The following is an 18,267-nucleotide window of genomic DNA, read 5'->3' on the forward strand; positions in this document are numbered from 1 at the left end:
AAATTCATACAAATCCCATAAGTCTGTTTTCGGCACTCTTAGAAGTGAATGCAGAAACAATTGAATGATTAGTGATGATTTTTTAAAGTTGCCTGGATTCTGGAACAATCCAGGAAGACTGTATCACAGAGACCAGAATCTGCAGGCCATATTCATCATCAAAGATGTGCAGCTAGGCACTTGATAAATCATTATGATTAGTCCTGGTTTTACGAAGGGCAAATTGTTTTTGACAGATCTAATAGCCTTGAGGATGAAACCACTCAAGTGGGAAAAGTGGAACTACTTGATAGAATGTTTCTGAACTTTCAGAATAGATCTCTTTTGATCCTGAGCTTTGGCTTGTACATTTTCATCTGATTGTTGATTTTCATCTGCCTGTTTTTTATGTTCTACCTTAGCTAATCTGTTGCTGAAACCCTCAGTCATATTGTGTTACCTTGAGATTTGACACTGGCATCGAAGGCCCCCTTTGTTCAAGCTCTGCTTGGCTGCCTCTGTCACTTCATTCACTAATCATGCCTGTGCTTCTGGAACTGTATCAACTGGGTTTAAAATTATGTTTTTATTTTCAGAACTGTCAGTATGCTTGCCTTCTCCATTTCTGCAATATTCTTCAGCCCTCTGAGATGCGTGTTCTTCCCATTCTGGCCTCTTAAATATCATGTTTGATAATTTTTCTGTGCAGTGCTTTGGGAACTTTTTACCAGATTGGTGATGCCATATAAGTACAAGCTGTTGTTCACAAAAACAGGACAACCAAACAATCTACACCAACCAATTGTGTATCAAGATTGGGAATTGCATGCCGATGAATGTTGAGTATTTCTGTGAGGGTGACTCTGCAGGCTTATGAAAATGGTTTTATTCAAAGTCATAAATCACTAAGCAATGCATGTATCAGCAGTTAGTTTCCTGTCTACATATTTGGTCAGCTTGTTAAAATGAATACTTGGATGCATAAAGGTGAGAATCTGAAGTCTAGAATCACATGATCCTGTAGGGAACTGATGTGCTTTCCCACGTGGAAGTTTTGGAGTTTTTTTTTGAAAAAGGACGGTTACATTTTCAAATTTCATTTCTGAAAAGGGTGTGGAGCCCAGCTTCCCCTTACCTCCCAAGAACAGGCAAACTGACAACCCAGCATGCCCAACTGCACTGCCATTTGCCTGAATTGCATGATCTCTGTCAGCATTCCTTTTGTAAACCCAGCTATGAGGTCCTGTGACTACTTAAGAGGACACAAGTGCCCATTGCATATTTCCATTGCTTCCTAATCCCTTGACTGGCTTTTAATGTCTCTAGACAGTGCAATTTCTCCTGCCTGAAATGTCGACTGCACTTTTTTCCATAGATGCTGCCTGAACTGGTGAGCTCCTCCAGCATTTTGTGTGTGTTGTAGAGGAGAGGCCCTGCTGGATCTGGTGCTTGGCCATGATCTTGATCAGGCAACATTCCTCTCTGGGCAAGCATTTTGAAGACAATGCCCACAATTCCTTGATCTTTAGTGTAATTTAGACTGGGATAGGAGTATTTAAGTGGAGAGGAGAAATTATAATGCTATTAGGTAGGAACTTGGAAGTGTAAATTTGGAGCACATGTACTCAGAGAAACACACAACAGAAATGTGGAGGTTTTTTAGGCAGTATTTGACATAGAACATAGAACAATACAACATAGTACAGGCCATTTGGCCCACAATGTTCTGCCGACCCTTAAACCCTGCGTCCCATATAACCCTCCACCTTAAATTCCTCCATATACCTGTCTAGTAGTCTCTTAAATTTCACTAATGTATCTGCCTCCACCACTGGCTCAGGCAGTGCATTCCACGCATCAACTACTTTCTGAGTAAAAAACCTTCCTCTAATATCCCCCTTGAACTTTCCTGCCCTTACCTTAAAGCCATGTCCTCTTGTATTGAGCAGTGGTGCCCTGGCGAAGAGGTGCTGGCTGTCCACTCTGTCTATTCCTCTTAATACCTTGTACACCTCTATCGTGTCTCCTCTCATCCTTCTTCTCTCCAGAGAGTAAAGCCTTAGCTCCCTTAATCTCTGATCATAACCCATATTGTCTAAACCAGGCAGCATCCTGGTAAATCTCCTCTGTACCCTTTCCAATGCTTCTACATCCTTCCTATAGTGAAGCGATCAGAACTGGACACAGTACTCCAAGTGTGGCCTAACCAGAGTTTTATAGAGCTTCATCATTACCCCACAACTCTTAAGTCTATCCCTTGACTTAAGAAAGCTTGTGGGGTGTTAGCTTTCATAACTACCCTATCTACCTGTGAGGCAACTTTCAGGGACCTGTGGATATGTACCTCCAGATCCCTCTACTCCTCCACACTACCAAGTATCCTGCCATTTACTTTGTACTCTGCCTTGGAGTTTGTCCTTCCAAAGTATACCACCTCACACTTCTCCGGGGAACTTCATCTGCCACTTCTCAGCCCACTTCTGCATCCTATCGATGTTTCTCTGCAATCTTTGACAATCCACAACACCACTAACCTTTGTGTCATCTGCAGACTTGCCAACTCACCCTTCTACCCCCACATCCAGGTCGATAATAAAAATCATGAAAAGTAGAGGTCCTAGAACCGATCCTTGTGGGACACCACTAGTCACAACCTTCCAATCCGAATGTACTCCCTCCACCAATGACCCTCTGCTTTCTGCAGGCAAGCTAATTCTGAATCCACCTGGCCAAACTTCCCTGGATCCCATGCCTTCTGACTTTCTGAATAAGCTACTGTGTGGTACCATTTGCACGAGGTTCTGGATAGGTTTGTCCCATTGAGATTGAAAGGATGATAGGGTGAAGGGACCATGGTTGGTAAGGGAGATGAATCATTTAGTCAAAAGGAAGAAGGAAGAGTGCTTAATGTTGAGGAAGCAAAAGTCAAGCAGGGCTCTTGAGAATTATGAGGTAGCCAGGAAGGAGCTTAAGAAGGGGCTTGGAAGAGGTAGAAGGAGACATGGGAAGGCCTTGGCGAGTAGGATTAAGGAAAACCCCAAGGTGTTCTACATATACATAAAGAACAGGTGGATGACAAGAGTGAGAGTAGAACCTCTCAGGGATAAAGGGAGAAATGTACCTGAAGTCAGAGGAGATGTGGGATGTCCTTAATAATACTTAGTGTTCACTGGTGAGAGGGATGTTGATGAATTTGAGGTAGTTGTAGAACAGCTAATGTACTGGAACATGTTGAGGTTAAGAAAAAGGCATTGTTGTAGCTTCTGAAAAATACGAGATTGATAAGTCACCGGGGACCAGGTGAGGTATTCCCAGGTTACTTCCAGGAGAGGGAGGAGATTGCTGGAGCATTTATAATGACATATACATTCTCTCTCTTACCAGAGGATTGGAGGATGACAAAGTTTGTTCTGTTGTTCAAGAAAGTTAATTAGGGTAATCTTGGGAATTATAGACAAGTGAGTTGTATGTCACTGGTGGGCTAACTAGTGGAGAGGGCTCTGAGGGATAGGATCTATAAGCATTTGGTGAAGCATTGTCTTATTAGGGATAGTCATTATAGTTTTGTGTGAAGGCTATGTTGTACCTCACAATCAAATTGAGTTTTGTGGAGGAGGTGACAAAACAAATAGATGGAAGTAAAGCGGTGGGTGTGATGTGTATATGGATTTTAGTAAGATGTTTGACAAAGTAACCCTCCAACCTGATGGCATGAACACCGATTTCTCAAACTCCCGGAAATTGTTCTCCACACCACCCTCCCGCCCCTCCACCATTCCCATTTCAGTTTCCCCCCTCATCTCATCTCCTTACCTGCCCATCACCTCCCTCTGGTGCTCCTCCCCCTTCCCTTTTCTCTCTGGTCTTCTACCCTCTCCTATCAGATATCCCCTTCTCCAGCACTTTATCTTCTTCACCATCAGCTTCTCAGTCCTGTACTTCACCTTCCCTTTTTCCCGGTTTCAGCTATCACCTATACTACCTTGTACTTCTTCTTCCCCTCCTCCCACATTCTTGATCTAACTTCTCATCTTGTTTTCCAGTCCCGATGAAGGGTCTCGGCCCAAAATGTTGACTGTTTACTCTTTTCCATAGATGCTGCCTGGCCTTCTGAGTTTCTCCAGCATTTTGTGTGTGTGGCTTGGATTTCCAGCACCTGCAGATTTTCCCATCTCTGTGTTCCATAGGGATTTATTCTTGGCTCCTGTTTTTTGTGATTTTTATAAATGACTTGGTTGAGGAAGTGGAGGGGTGGTTCAGTAAGTTTGCTGGTTATACAAATAAATGTTGGAGGTGTGGTGGATGGTGTAGATGGTTGTCATAGGTTACAATGGGATATAAACAGGATGCAGAGTGGGCGGAGAAATGGCAGGTGGAATTCAATCCCCAGAAGTGTGATTAGATGGTGGAGAATGAGTCAGTGGCAGGATTCTTAGCAATGTGGAAGATCAGAGGGATCTTGGGGTCACCCTAGCGCAGGTTGCTAGGCTGGTTAAGAAGGCTTTTTTTAAACAAAATATACTTTATTCAAAAATAGTATTGTATACAATAAACCATTTAATGAATCTCAATCCTTTACAAATGTTTCCATTATGGTCTTTACATTTTCACACTTTTTGCCACCCACATGGCACTCTGTTATTCCATATTTACATACACTTGTTTAGGGGTGTACACCCCAACACCCTACTCCTCAACACTCGAGGGAGAAAGCCCCTAGACTGTGGTCCTTCCCCACTGGGCCCTTGCGGTGGCTGCACTGAGTTTGAGTGTGTCCCTCAGCACGTACTCCTGCAGCTGAGAATGTGCCAGTCAGCAGCATTCCCCCACGGACATCTCCGTGTGCTCGTAGACCATCAAGTTTCGGGCCGACCAAAGAGCGTCTTTCACCAAGTTGATAATCTGCCAGCAGCACCGGATGTTGGTCTCGGTGTGCGTCCCCGGGAACAGCCAGTAGATCAGAGAGTCCTCCGTTATGCAGCTGCTGGGGATGAACCTTGACACTGTCCCTTTCATCCTCCTCCACACCTTCTCCGTGAACCCACAGAATGCAAAGAGGTGGATCACCGACTCCTCCTCACTGCAGTCCTCCTGTGGGCAGAGTGGTGTAGAGACGATGTTCTGGGCGTACAGGAGGGATCGGACTGGGAGGGCTTCTCTCTCCACCAGCCAGGTGAGGTCTTGGTGCCTGTTGGTGAGGTCTGGCGATGAGGCATTTTGCCAGATAAACTGGACAGTCTGCTCATGGAACCACCCCACTGTGTCCATCTCATCCTTCTCCTGCAGTGCCTGCTCCTTATGTGCTGACCACTGCCTGATGGCCCTGTGGTCAAAGGCATTGACCTGAAAGAACTTCTCTATGAAGGAAAGGTATGGCGGCAACAACCAGCTGACAGGGGTGTTGCGCTGGAAAGGGGCCAGACCCATCCTTCCTAGCCAGGGCAACAGGTAGAACCTGGGCACATAGTGGTACTTGGTGCCCATGTACCTGGGATCCATACACAACCTGATACATCCACACATGAAGCTGGCCATCAGGATGAGGGCGACATTGGGAATGTTTTTGCCCCCGTTGTCCAGGGACTTGTGCATGGTGGTCCATCTGACCCACTCCACCTTGGATCTCTAGATGAATCTGAAGACGGCTCGGGTGATTTCCAAGCTGAAGGAGCAGGGGACGGGCCACACCTGCGCCAAGTACAGCAGCCCTGAGAGCACCTCACACCTGATGACCATGATCTTGCCCGCTATCTATAGGGAGTGCCCTCCCCACAGTCCCAGTTTCTTTTTGACCTTGGCAGTCAGCTCCTGCCAGTTCTTTTTCTTTTTCCATCTTTTTATTATCATTATTAATAACAACAAAATAAAATTGGTACACAGATAATGGGATTACAAACGTACATATTTCAACTAACTATAAAAGATTACAAAAACAATGATTACAGTATAAATGAGTATTCCCACATCATAAAAGATACAATATACAAATAAACAAGGCAAACCTAGGTGTATCATAATATAAAATAAAAAGGAAAAAAGAAAAAAAAATTGATTATGCAAAAACTAATTTAAAAATCTAATAACTAATAGAAGAAAAAAAACAAAAAAGAAAAAGAGAGAAAAGAAAAAAGAAAAAAAAGGCCGTTTATAATATCTCACAAAAATACAAAATCATCAGTGTCGTCAACTCTGATCCTTTTGACATATATGAAAGCAAAACTGGAAAATCAAATAGGCCTGGAACAGGGTCCTATTACATCATATGAGAATATTGAATAAATGGTCTCCATATCTTTTCAAATTTAGTAGAAGTGTCAAATACACCACTTCTAATTTTTTCTAAACTTAAACATAACATAGTTTGAGAAAACCAATGAAATACAGTAGGAGGATTAATTTCCTTCCAATTCAACAAAATAGATCTTCTAGCCATTAGTGTAAGAAATGCAATCGTTCGACAGGTGGAAGAAGATAAATGAAGTGAGTCCATCATTGGTAAACCAAAAATTGCGGTAATAGGGTGAGGTTGTAAATCAATGTTCAATACCGCAGAGGTAATATCAAAGATATCTTTCCAATATTTTTGGAAACATATGAGTTTCCATATGAGTTGACCAGAACATATGAGTTAAAGACGCTATTTCAGATTGACATCTATCACAAATAGGATTTATATAGGAATAAAAATGAGCCATTTATCCTTGGACATATGGGCCCTATGTATGACCTTAAACTGTATTAATGAATGTTTGGCACATATAGATGATGTATTAACTAATTGAAGAATTCTATCCCAATTCTCAATAGGAATACTAAGGTTAAGCTCTCTTTCCCAATCATTTTATGTCTTATAAAGGGGCTCTGAACGTATCTTCATAATTATATTATAAAGTTTTGATATTTCTGAAAGGGGTTTAATTCAAACAAGTTCTCCAAAATACCTGAAGACACAAAATTTGGAAAAGTAGGAAGTACAGTATTTAAAAAAATTCCTAATCTGTAAATATCTTAAAAAAATGAAATCTAGGCAAATTATATTTATTAGATAATTGCTCAAAAGACATAAAACAACTATCCAAAAATAAATCAGAAAATCGTAGTAATCCCTTAGTCTTCCAAGCTGAATAAGCTTGGTCTATAATTGAAGGGTGGAAAAAACAATTGTATACAATAGGAATATTTAAAACAAACTGAGTCAACCCAAAAAATTTCCGAAATTGAAACCATATACATAAAGTATGTTTAACTATTGGGTTGTCAATTTGTTTTGGCAATTTAGAAAGAGCAAAAGGGAGAGAAGTCCCCAAAATAGAACGCAGTGCAAAACCTGGTACCGATTTAATTTCCAGGCTCACCCAATGAGGGCTAAAAGATCCAACCCAATCTTTCAACCAACATATCAAATATCTAATATTAACTGCCCAATAATAAAATATAAAATTAGGCAATGCTAATCCACCTTCCTTCTTTGCCTTCTGTAAATATATTTTACCTAACCTGGGATTTTTATTCTGCCATATATACGAGGAAATTTTTGAATCAACATTAGTTAAAAAAAAAGATTTCGGAATAAAAATTGGTACCGCTTGAAAAATATAAAAGAACTTAGGTAAAATAACCATCTTAATAGTATTAGTCCTACCTATCAGAGATAAAGATAATAGTGACCACTTAGTAAACAAGCATTTAATCTGATCAATTAAGGGTACAAAATTAACCTTAAATAAGTCTTTATTGTTTTTTGTGATTTTAATCCCTAAGTAAATAAAAGAGTCATTAACTAATTTAAAAGGTAAGTTTCCATAAATTGGGACCTGTCTATTTAAAGGAAACAACTCACTCTTATTAAGATTTAATTTATACCGAGAAGAATCACTAAATTGAGCTAACAATGATAAAACTACTGGAATAGATTTCTCAGGATTAGAAATAAATAATAATAAATCATCTGCATACAAAGATAACTTATGAGTATCTGTCCCACGATTAATACCAAGAATATCCTGTGATTCTCTGATAGCAATTGCCAAGGGTTCTAAAGCAATATCAAATAATAGGGTGCTAAGAGGACAGCCTTGTCTAGTGCCCCGAAATAGACGGAAAAAGGGAGATCTTTGATTATTAGTAGACACCGAGGCTACTGGAGTATGATAAATCAGTTTAATCCAGGAAATAAATGTCGGACTAAAATTAAACTTCTCCAACACATTAAATAAGTATGGCCATTCAACTCTGTCAAATGCTTTCTCCGCATCTAATGAAATAACACATTCTGAAATATTATGTGAAGGAGTATACACAATATTCAATAACCTTCTAACATTAAAAAAAGAATAACGATTTATAATAAAACTGGTTTGATCTTCCGAGATAATTTGGGGTAATACCTTCTCCAACCTGGATGCAAGTAACTTGGAAAAAATCTTGGGAATCTACATTCAATAAGGATATTGGTCTATAGGATGCACAATCAGTAGGGTCTTTATCTTTCTTCAATTTTAAAGAGATGGAAACTCTATAAAAAGATTGTGGCAAATTGCCCAATCTAATTGCTTCTTCAAAAACCTTATATAACCAAGGAGAGAGAATAGTGGAAAAACATTTTAAAAATTCTGCTGTATACCCATCCTGAATTCATGGAGGAAATAACCCCTTTGATTTCTGCATCAGTCAGAGGAGCTTCCAATACTGAAAGATCATCTGGTGATAATTTTGGGAAATTCAATTTCCCAAGAAAATCACACATGGTACCACAATCCTGAGGAAATTCAGAATGATACAGGGAAGTATAAAAATCTTGAAATGATTTATTTATCTCATCATGGTTAACTGTCAAATCCCCATTTTGCTGACGGATCTTAGTAATTTGACGTTTAACCAAAGCATTCTTCAATTGACTAGCTAACAGTTTGCCCGATTTATCACTATGTATATAAAAATCAGATCTGGATTTCATCAATTGATTTTCAATCGAAGATGTAAGTAATAAACTATATTTTGTTTGTAGTTCAACCCTTTGCTTGTAAAACTCCTTACTAGGAGTAATCAAATATTTCTTGTCAATCTCTTTAATTTTATCAACCAGTAAAAGAGCTTCCTTCTTCATGCGTTTTCTCAGACCAACAGAGTAAGAGATAATCTGTCCACGCATATATGCTTTAAAAGTGTCCCAAAGTGTTCCATAAGAAATATCTTCCGTGGAGTTGGTTGAAAAGAAGTCGATCTGTTCGTTCATAAACTTAATAAAGTCTGGATCTTGCAATAAGGTAGAGTCAAATCACCATTGTCTAGCATTAGGAACTGTATCCATAAATTTAATAGAAAGTTTTAATGGAGCATGGTCAGAAATAGCTATAATATCATAATCACAACCATTTACTGAAGGAATCAAACAAGAGTCAGTAAAAAAAATAATCAAATCTTGAATAAGAATGATAAACATGTGAGAAAAAAGAAAACTCTTTGTCCTTAGGATGCTGAAATCTCCAAATATCAAAAACTCCATTATCAGTCATGAAAGAGTTGATACAAGTGGCCGACTTATTGGGTAAAGTCTGAGTAGATATAGATTTGTCCATCAAAGGATTTAAACAACAATTAAAATCACCACCCATTATCAACTTATATTCATTTAGATTAGGTAAAGAAGTAAATAAGGACTTAAAAAAATCAGGACAATCCACATTTGGAGCATAAACATTAACCATAGCAACCTTTTTATTACAAAGTAAGCCTGTAATTAACAAAAATCTACCATTCGAATCCGAACAGATATCATGTTGGACAAATGCAATAGAGGAGTCAATAAAAATTGAAACTCCCTTTACTTTGGCATTTGAATTCGAATGGTACTGTTCACCCCGCTAAAACCTAAAAAAAAAAGCGATAATTGTCCTCCTTCCTTACATGAGTTTCTTGTACAAAAATGATATGAGCATTAAGTCTTTGGAATACTTCGAAAACCTTCTTTCGTTTAATCGGATGGTTTAAACCATTAGTATTCCAAGACACAAAATTAATGGTCTGAGCCATATTTCTAAAATCAACCCTTTGGTATAAAAAGGGTTAACCAAATTATAAACTCATGCACCCGGAAGAGGAACAAAAATAAAGAGCGGACCCGGAAGTGACGACATCGTAGACATATTTGTAGTTCAAAAACAGCCCAAATGAAAAAACTAAAACAAACTGGTAAAGGAAATATAGAATTAGAAAAAAGACCACCCCCCACCCACTCAAAAGAGAGGAAAAAAACGACAGCCAAAATTAGGCTGGGAAAAGGAAAAAATGAAACTAACTCTACCCCCATATCAGCGGAAGACCACTCCGTATATAAAGGATATATATAAAAAAAATCCACCCAAACTTTAAAAATTATGATCACTATACTAAAACCAAACTTCTTAATATACTTGGTTGTAAAAAAAACCGAAAAGAATATAATCACTAAAAACTTATAAATCGGGTTAAAACCCAAACAAACCAAAAAATATTTAAACTGTGATAAGCGATGCATTGTAGGAAGAAGACGAGAGAAAAATAATAGCGCCATCTTAAAAAAAAACACAAAAAATGTTTTTTCAAAAAACCACCATCTGGGTAAAAAAAAATTCACCTTCGAAGGGTTAAAAATACACCTTCGAAGGAACAATAATAGTCAGTGATATAGTATAATGGTTAAAGTGTATAAAACAAACCGATTAATATGACGAAAGAACACTTTAACTTGAGTATAAAGTACAGAGTAAACCTACACCAATAGCCAGAAACAAAATCTGGTTTGAGGAATCAAAAACCATCTTACACGATCCAAATCACTCATTTATTAGGGATGAGAGTCCGTAGCAGTAGGGAAGTTCTCATTCAGAAAACTTCTCGCTTCAGATGTAGAAAGGAAAATCTGGCATGGAGCGTTCGGCGGTGCGATTTTGAGCTTCGCAGTGTATAAGAGCGCAGGTTTTAGATTTTTCTCATAACATTCAGACATCAGAGGTTTAAAAAGAAGCCTTGCCTTCATTACTTCTGGACTAAAGTCTTCTACTAAGCAGAAATAGTGATCCTGAAATTTAACCATTCCTACACGCTGAGCCACACAAATAAGTTGCTCTTTATCATGTACGTAATGAAACCGGACAATTACAACCGAAGGTTTAGCTGAAACACTCTGTGATCGGCGCATAATTCTATGAGCACGATCAAGTAACGGGGGGGCTATCTGGAAATACAGACGGGAACGCATCCTTTAAAACAGGGGTCAGCAACCTTTACCACTGAAAGAGCCACTTGGACCCGTTTCCCACTGGGAAAAGAAAACACTGGGAGACGCAAAACCCGTTTGACATTTAAAATGAAATAACACTGCATACAACGTTTTTTTTGCCTTTATGCTATGTATAAACAAACTATAATGTGTTGCATTTATGAAATTGATGAACTCCTGCAGAGAAAACGAAATTACATTTCTGCATGCAACAAAAACATATTGAACTCCGAAAAAAAGACGTTGGGTTGAAGGTTACTTTTAAGTAAAATACTCAATGTCTATTTGAGTCCTTCTTGTATTTATGAAAAACACTGAACTTAAATTTTCCGCCAGCAGCAAACCAAAAATAACGTCAGCCAGCTGTCAACCTGAAAAATAAAAGGACTATTTCAATGAACAATGAAAAAATATGAATATACGTAAAACAATAGGCAATTAAAATATTTATCATACTTGGTTAATTGGATTTCTGCTCCTGGACCTCAGCGCACAGCGTCTGCACATCAGGGCTGTATGACGTCACCTTCATCTTTACACAGGATCGCAAGCTGTCATCTGTGAGGCGTGCGCGATGTTTGTTTTTAATAAAGTTCATGTTGGAGAACACCTGCTCACATACATATGTGGATCCAAAGATCGACAGGACTCCAAGCGCATACTTTTTAATGTTTACATAAATGTCGGGGATAGCATTCCATGTTTCGAACACAAGTTTGTCTGGTTTTGGGAGGTTTTCAGTATCACTCCATTTGTGATTCTGAGCAAGAACGGCCTTCTGACGGGCAACATCTTCAAGGTCTGCTGTCAAGCGTCTAAACTTGGACACCCATATGTCTTTGTCGGGTATGTCGGCCAGTTCCATCTCAAGATCAGGTTTACTCACACCTGCCAATGCAGTCGTATTCAGTAGAGATGAATTGATGCTTAGGGGAGTGACCGGGAAGGATAATGTGTTTTTTTCCTCTCTGAACTCACAGAAGCGTTTCCCAAACGATGTTTGCATTGCGATGATTGCAGAATGTAAATACTCGGAATTTATCATGTCGTGACCTTGTTTGAACTCTCTCAAATTGAGGAAGTGAGACAAAGTGCCTTTCTGTCAATCTCTGGCAAGCACTGTCAACTTGCGCTCAAATGCCAAAACATCCTCCAACATGTGTAGGGCTGTACGTCCTTTCCCCTGAAGAGCTGTGTTCAGCGTGTTCAGGTGCGCTGTCTTGTCTACCATGAAGTGTAGCTTTTCCAGCCCTTTGCTGCCCAGAAGTTTTCACTTCTTCCAGACACGCGACAAAGCGTTTCAGCACCTCCCCTCTGGACAGCCACCGGACTTTGTTGTGCAGCAGGAGATCAGAATATGCGCTTTCCAGCTCGTCCAGTAACTAATGGAATTGACGGTGATTTAAACTTTTTGCCATTATTTTATTGACAATCTGAATGACAACATCCATTACTTCTGTGCATTCCGGAGGAAATGTTTGAGCGCACAGTGCCTCTTGGTGCAAGATGCAGTGAAAAATCAGCAGCTTTCTGTCCAGCGACTTCTGCAGTAAAGCCACAATTCCCTTGTGCGTTCCCGTCATGTTCGGTGCCCCATCAGTAGCTACTGACACCAGGTGGGTAGTCTTTATTCCTTTGGCTCTTAAACAATTCAAGACAGCCTCACAGATGTCCTCCCCCCGTGTTTGGTCTTTTAGAGGTATCAACTCAATCAGTTCTTCCTGTGGCACGGCAGAGTTTACATACCGGCAGAACAGCGCTATTTGTTCAATATCACCTTTATCTTTAGACTCGTCACAGGCAATTGAGTAGGCCACAGCTGAATTGATGTCTTTAATTTGCTGTCTTGTGTTGTCTTCTGCCATTTTTATGGTTCTGTCTTTGACAGTCTTTGCAGAGAGGGGCATATCCCTGATTTTCTGCACAATTTCACTCTTGTTTTTAAAGTCCGTGAATAGATGTTCTGAAATCTTAATGAAAGATTCTTTTATATATTCACCATCTGTAAACTGCTTCCCGTGCCTGACTATTTCCTGAGCGGCAATATAACTAGCGCATGTCGTTGGTTTTCCGGACTTCATCCATTGCTTGAAATGATTTTTGCTCAGATAAACCTTCCGCATCAGTTCCGAAACGGCTTTTTTTCTCTCATCTCCATCCGGATATTTTTGAGCAAAGGCTGCGTGTTTATTCTGGAAATGCCTTGCAACATTTGACTTTTTGTTGTTTGCTAGTTTCTCATTGCATGTTAAGCATACTGGTAAACCAGTCTCATCAACAGTGAAAGCAAATGAATCTGTCTACGTATCATTAAGCGTTCTGTTTTCTTCAGTCAGTTTTCTTTTTTTAGAATTCTCCATAGTTGGCCTACCTTGGATCGAAAAATTAAAGAAATCGCGCACTGACGGGTGTCAGGTATTGGCAGTGGTGACGTATAATAGCGATAAAAACACGTTGTAGCGGTGTGCTCACGCAGTCAGTAAACTGCAGTTGAATAACTTTGTTCGAACTAAACAGCCTTGCTTTTAAGCCTCCCTCAACCTGGCCCCCATGGACGCGGATGCTGTAAAAGACACGTACTCACAAACCCCCGTAGGCTATCTCCCTTAGCCTGAACGCTGGCTAATTGTGAGCCGGTTCCAATGTGCCAGGAAATGGGTCGCCACAACGTCTTATTTAGATTGTACAAGATCACCATAATCTTCAAATTTAGAATTACATTTCAAAAACTAACAAACTAACATAAAATACATTTTAATTAAATACTGACCAATTATTTCCCAAAGCAACAGGGAGCCGCAGCACTGAGGTAAAAGAGCCGCATGTGGCTCCGGAGCTGCGGGTTGCCGACCCCCGCTTTAAAAGTTGAGCAAATTATTTCATGGGGTCCCCTTGTTCGATACCTTCCGGGAGACCAAGTATACGTAGGTTCTGTCTTCTGGACCGATTCTCAAAATCAACACTTGGCTTTAAGTGTTTCCACCAGTTTAGTGGGCGAAAGTAAGTCCTGTTGCAATTTTTCAATTATCAAATCTCGTTTCCGAGCGTCTTCTTGCAGAGATGCGATAAGAACTTGCTGCTGGTTAATTACTGAATCCGTCTTATCCATATTATCTTGAAAAGCCTTTATACCTTGTTTAAAAATTTGTTGTAGTTCATCACATTTTTTATCCAAAACCTCCAATAACAATTCATAAGTTAATTCAGTGCGTTGCGGATGAGCTTGCTTCTTTCCATTACCATTCGGGTTCCGCCCAGGTTCTCGTCTTTTAGATCTAAGAGCCATTTCTGAGTACATATCTTCAAAAATTCACAATAAACTCTTAACGATAAGTCCAAAAAAATAGCAAGAATCTTTTGGTGTAGGTAAAAATAAGTTGAATAAAGGTGATCAAAGGTTAAAAAAAGTAAAGGTTATGGAGGGAATGTAAAACAGTACTCACTCCATGAGGGTCTCCTGCTGACCCAGCTCCTGCAAGTTCTTATTGCACGCCTCGGCCCCTCCAGACCAGATCCCCAACACCTTCACGTGATCAGGTTAAGAAGGCATGGGGCAGTGGCCTTCATTAGTCGAGATTGAGTTCAGGAGTGTGAGGTTATGTTGCAGCTCTATGAAATTCTGGTTAGACCACTCAAAGTTCTGTGTTAAATTTTTGTCACCTCATGTTATTGATGTGAGAGCTTTAGAGAGGGTGCTGTCTGGATTAGAGGGCATGTCTTCTGAGGAAATGTTCAGGGAGCTACAGCTTTTCTCTTTCGAGCGAAGGAGTATGGGAGGTGACTTGACAGAAGTGTATTAGATTATGAGAGGCATGCATAGTGTGAACAGCTAGTACCTTACTCCCAGGGCAGCACTGGCTAGAGGGCATGTGTTTAAGATGAGTGGAAGAAAATTTAAGACATATTAGAGGAAGATTTTTTTTCACAGGGTGGTAGGTTCCTGGAATGCATAGATGGATTGGTGGTAGAGGTGGATACAATAGAGACATTTAAGAGACTCTTAGACAATTGGATGTAAGAGAAATGGAGGGTTAGATTGATAGTTGAGTATGTATATACACAACGTTTTACTCTGCTGTACTTGTGTATTCCATGTTTTAATGTTACTGCAGCTGAAGGGTGGGCAAGGTGTCATCCCAGACCCTAGGAAACTATTTCAAAGAAATGCTGGATCTTAAGACTTCAATACTAGAAGTGCTCCCTAAAGCCGTAGTAAAAACTTTTGCTTTTTATGACTGTGTGCAAAGTCTTGAGGGGTATGATTGTTTGGAATTGAGAAATGGAGTTGTCTTTTTCCTTTAATTCAGACGCGACAAGTTATGGATCTGTATGGAGTTTTGTGGTGGTGGGTCATTACAAGATATTTATCATGGTGAGTATACAAATCTATTTTTAAAATGATGCTTGAATAATAAATAGAAGTGTGTGAAAATTACAAATGTTTTTTCCCAAATGAAAACTCCACATCCAAGACATTATTTATTCGCTCATAATGAGCTCTAATATAATTTTTATGAAACATAATTTTCATCAAATTTAACAGTATGGTATGTTTTACATATTCCTTTATACAATCACATTTTGTGCCTGAGAGCTGTTTTTTTTAATATTAGTAAATATTTATTTTGCAATCCTGCTTAATATTTTCAGTAAATTAACAAGTGATTGCTGTTGTTACAAATTTGGTACTCAACTTTATAAACCTCATTACTTAAAAACTGTTGAAAATTCTATGGTGCTATAATCCTGACACCCCAGAGAGTGTGCAGTATGGATTTCAAAGTACAAAGTAAATATATTATCAAAATAGATACGTGCCACCATATACTACTGTGAGATTCATTTTTAGGCTATAAGACCATTAGACAGGACAGAATTAGGCCTCTCGGCCTATTGAGTCTACTCTCACAACCCTGTTCTCCTACCTTCTTCCAGTAACCTTTGATACCCTGACTAAATAAGAACCTATCAATCTCTGCTTTAAATATATTCAATGATTTGGCCTCCATCTGTAGTAATGAATTCCACAGATTCACCACCCCCTTGATAAAGAATTTCTTTCTCATCTGTTCTAAATGGATGACCCTGTATGCTGAGGCTGTGCCCTCTGGTCCTGGACTCCCCCATTTAGAAAACATCATCTCTACATCAACTCCATCTAGGCCTTTCAATATTCGACAGATTTCAATGAGGACCCCCCCCCCCCCACCCATTCTTCTAAACTCCAGTGATTATGGGCCCAGTGCCATCAAATGCTTCTCATACGTTAATCCTTTCATTCATGGAATCATTCTTGTGAACCTCCTGGACTCTCTTTCTTGCAGGTATTCCCAGTAAATACAAAGAAACACAATAGAATCTATGAAAGACTGTTCACAACAAAGACGGACAATCAACCAATGTGCAAAAGACAGCAAATTGTACCAACTGCAAAAAAAAAGTAATAAATAAACAACCAAACTTTGAGAGCATAAGTTATAGAATCCTTGAAAGTACGTCCATAGGTTGTGGAATCAGTTCAGTGTTGGGGTGAGTGAAGTTATCCATGCTGGTTCAGGAACTTGATGGTTGCATGGTAATAACTGTTCCTGACTCTGTCAAAGTTCTGGAAGTGGATGTAACAGATCTGACAATTCATCAAATGTGATCACTGAAGAAGATTTTTTCATTCTGACTTTAAACCACTCAATTAATGGTCATTGTCAAGCATTTAGGAAGGGATGAGACTTTCTAATTCATTTAAAATGGAGAGATACAGGGTGGAAGAGGATGGATGAGCTGACATATCGGATTCTGAAAAGGGGCAAGGTTAAATGAAGCAAATACACTAAATGTAGAGCCTTGTCTTTCATGTTATAATTTTTAGAGATGTTTGAATGTAATTGAGCATGCTTTATGATTTTAAACTATCATACATTGATTATGCTTTTTTTTAAAAAGTGACAGGACCTTTATCAGAACTACAGATAGCTTACGTGTGCAGAGAAACACTACAGGTAACTTATTTGAGTCTTTCTATAATTTTTTCTGAAGTTCCTAATTTCACTTGGAATGGTGGTCAACTGTTTAGTTTTAGTCTGGTATGGTGGACTCCAGCCTGGAAAGTTCCAAGATGAATGATTATCTGCTAGTTTATCTCATTTAGAATTAGGATGGTTGCTAGTATAATTGCCTTCATCTAACTAGGGGATATGGTTTATGTATCTAATATCCTGCCTTACAACACTGAAGAAAGAATTGGTCATATTTGATTCCCTGTGTTCTTATACTTTTCCATAGTACCTAAAGTGATAATTACCCTAAGTTAAACAAGATCTTGATTATTTGTAATAGGAAAAGATGGTGCAAGGACATGAGGACCTCAGTTATAGGGAAACGTTTGAATAGATTAGGACTTTATTCCCGAGGGAGGAATGATTGTGATGGGTAATTGTTCTTGATTTCAACTAGTTGAGGGAAGATGATTGACTAATATCACACCTAAACTGCTGGGTTTATTTCTAAGGCTTTGTTCCCAGCCCCCGTAAATTCTTAACTGAAATAAAAATCATTAAGGGCTTTTTTGAATCTGTTAAATAGAATAAATATCCCAGTTTGCATTTCCATTCATCAATAACAATATTCAAGTATATCTTGAAATCTGCTTGATTAGCTGAAAATGATAACAATACACTCTTCATTAAATATTCTTTTTTTGTTAGGGTTTATATTATCTTCATAGCAAAGGAAAAATGCACAGAGACATAAAGGTAAAAAAATGAATTGTTGATAACTTTTGTTGAATGGTTGTTGATCAATTTTTATTGCAAGGCATGCCAAGTTTTCTTTCATTTCTGTAATTTCTGTATATTACTGACTTGATTAAAGTAGAATGTTGCAAGAGTATAAGTTTTAAAATCTCTTGTACTAGATCGCCGCTTGTGATTCTCCATAATTCTCTGGAGTAATGTTGCCTCTGACTGTCTCCTCCACTTCTATATTCACCTTGCCAAGTTAATATAAATATTCAATATTGGACCTCAAAGTTT

At 39.0% G+C, this 18,267-nt stretch overlaps 1 protein-coding gene across 4 annotated transcripts in view; it reads left to right on the top strand.

Annotated features, from left to right (window-relative positions):
• map4k3a (mitogen-activated protein kinase kinase kinase kinase 3a) overlaps positions 1 to 18,267 on the top strand; it is a 295,830-nt gene that overhangs the window by 128,010 nt on the left and 149,553 nt on the right. For all 4 annotated transcript variants that reach the window (XM_059986423.1, XM_059986424.1, XM_059986425.1 and 1 more), the window contains exons 4-6: positions 15,547 to 15,611; positions 17,180 to 17,235; positions 17,941 to 17,988. In XM_059986423.1, the coding sequence (XP_059842406.1) occupies positions 15,547 to 15,611; positions 17,180 to 17,235; positions 17,941 to 17,988 (169 nt within the window). The remainder of the gene's footprint in view (positions 1 to 15,546; positions 15,612 to 17,179; positions 17,236 to 17,940; positions 17,989 to 18,267) is intronic.

The sequence above is a fragment of the Hypanus sabinus genome, chromosome 12 (genome assembly GCF_030144855.1).
Source record: "Hypanus sabinus isolate sHypSab1 chromosome 12, sHypSab1.hap1, whole genome shotgun sequence".
Taxonomy (NCBI): domain Eukaryota; kingdom Metazoa; phylum Chordata; class Chondrichthyes; order Myliobatiformes; family Dasyatidae; genus Hypanus; species Hypanus sabinus.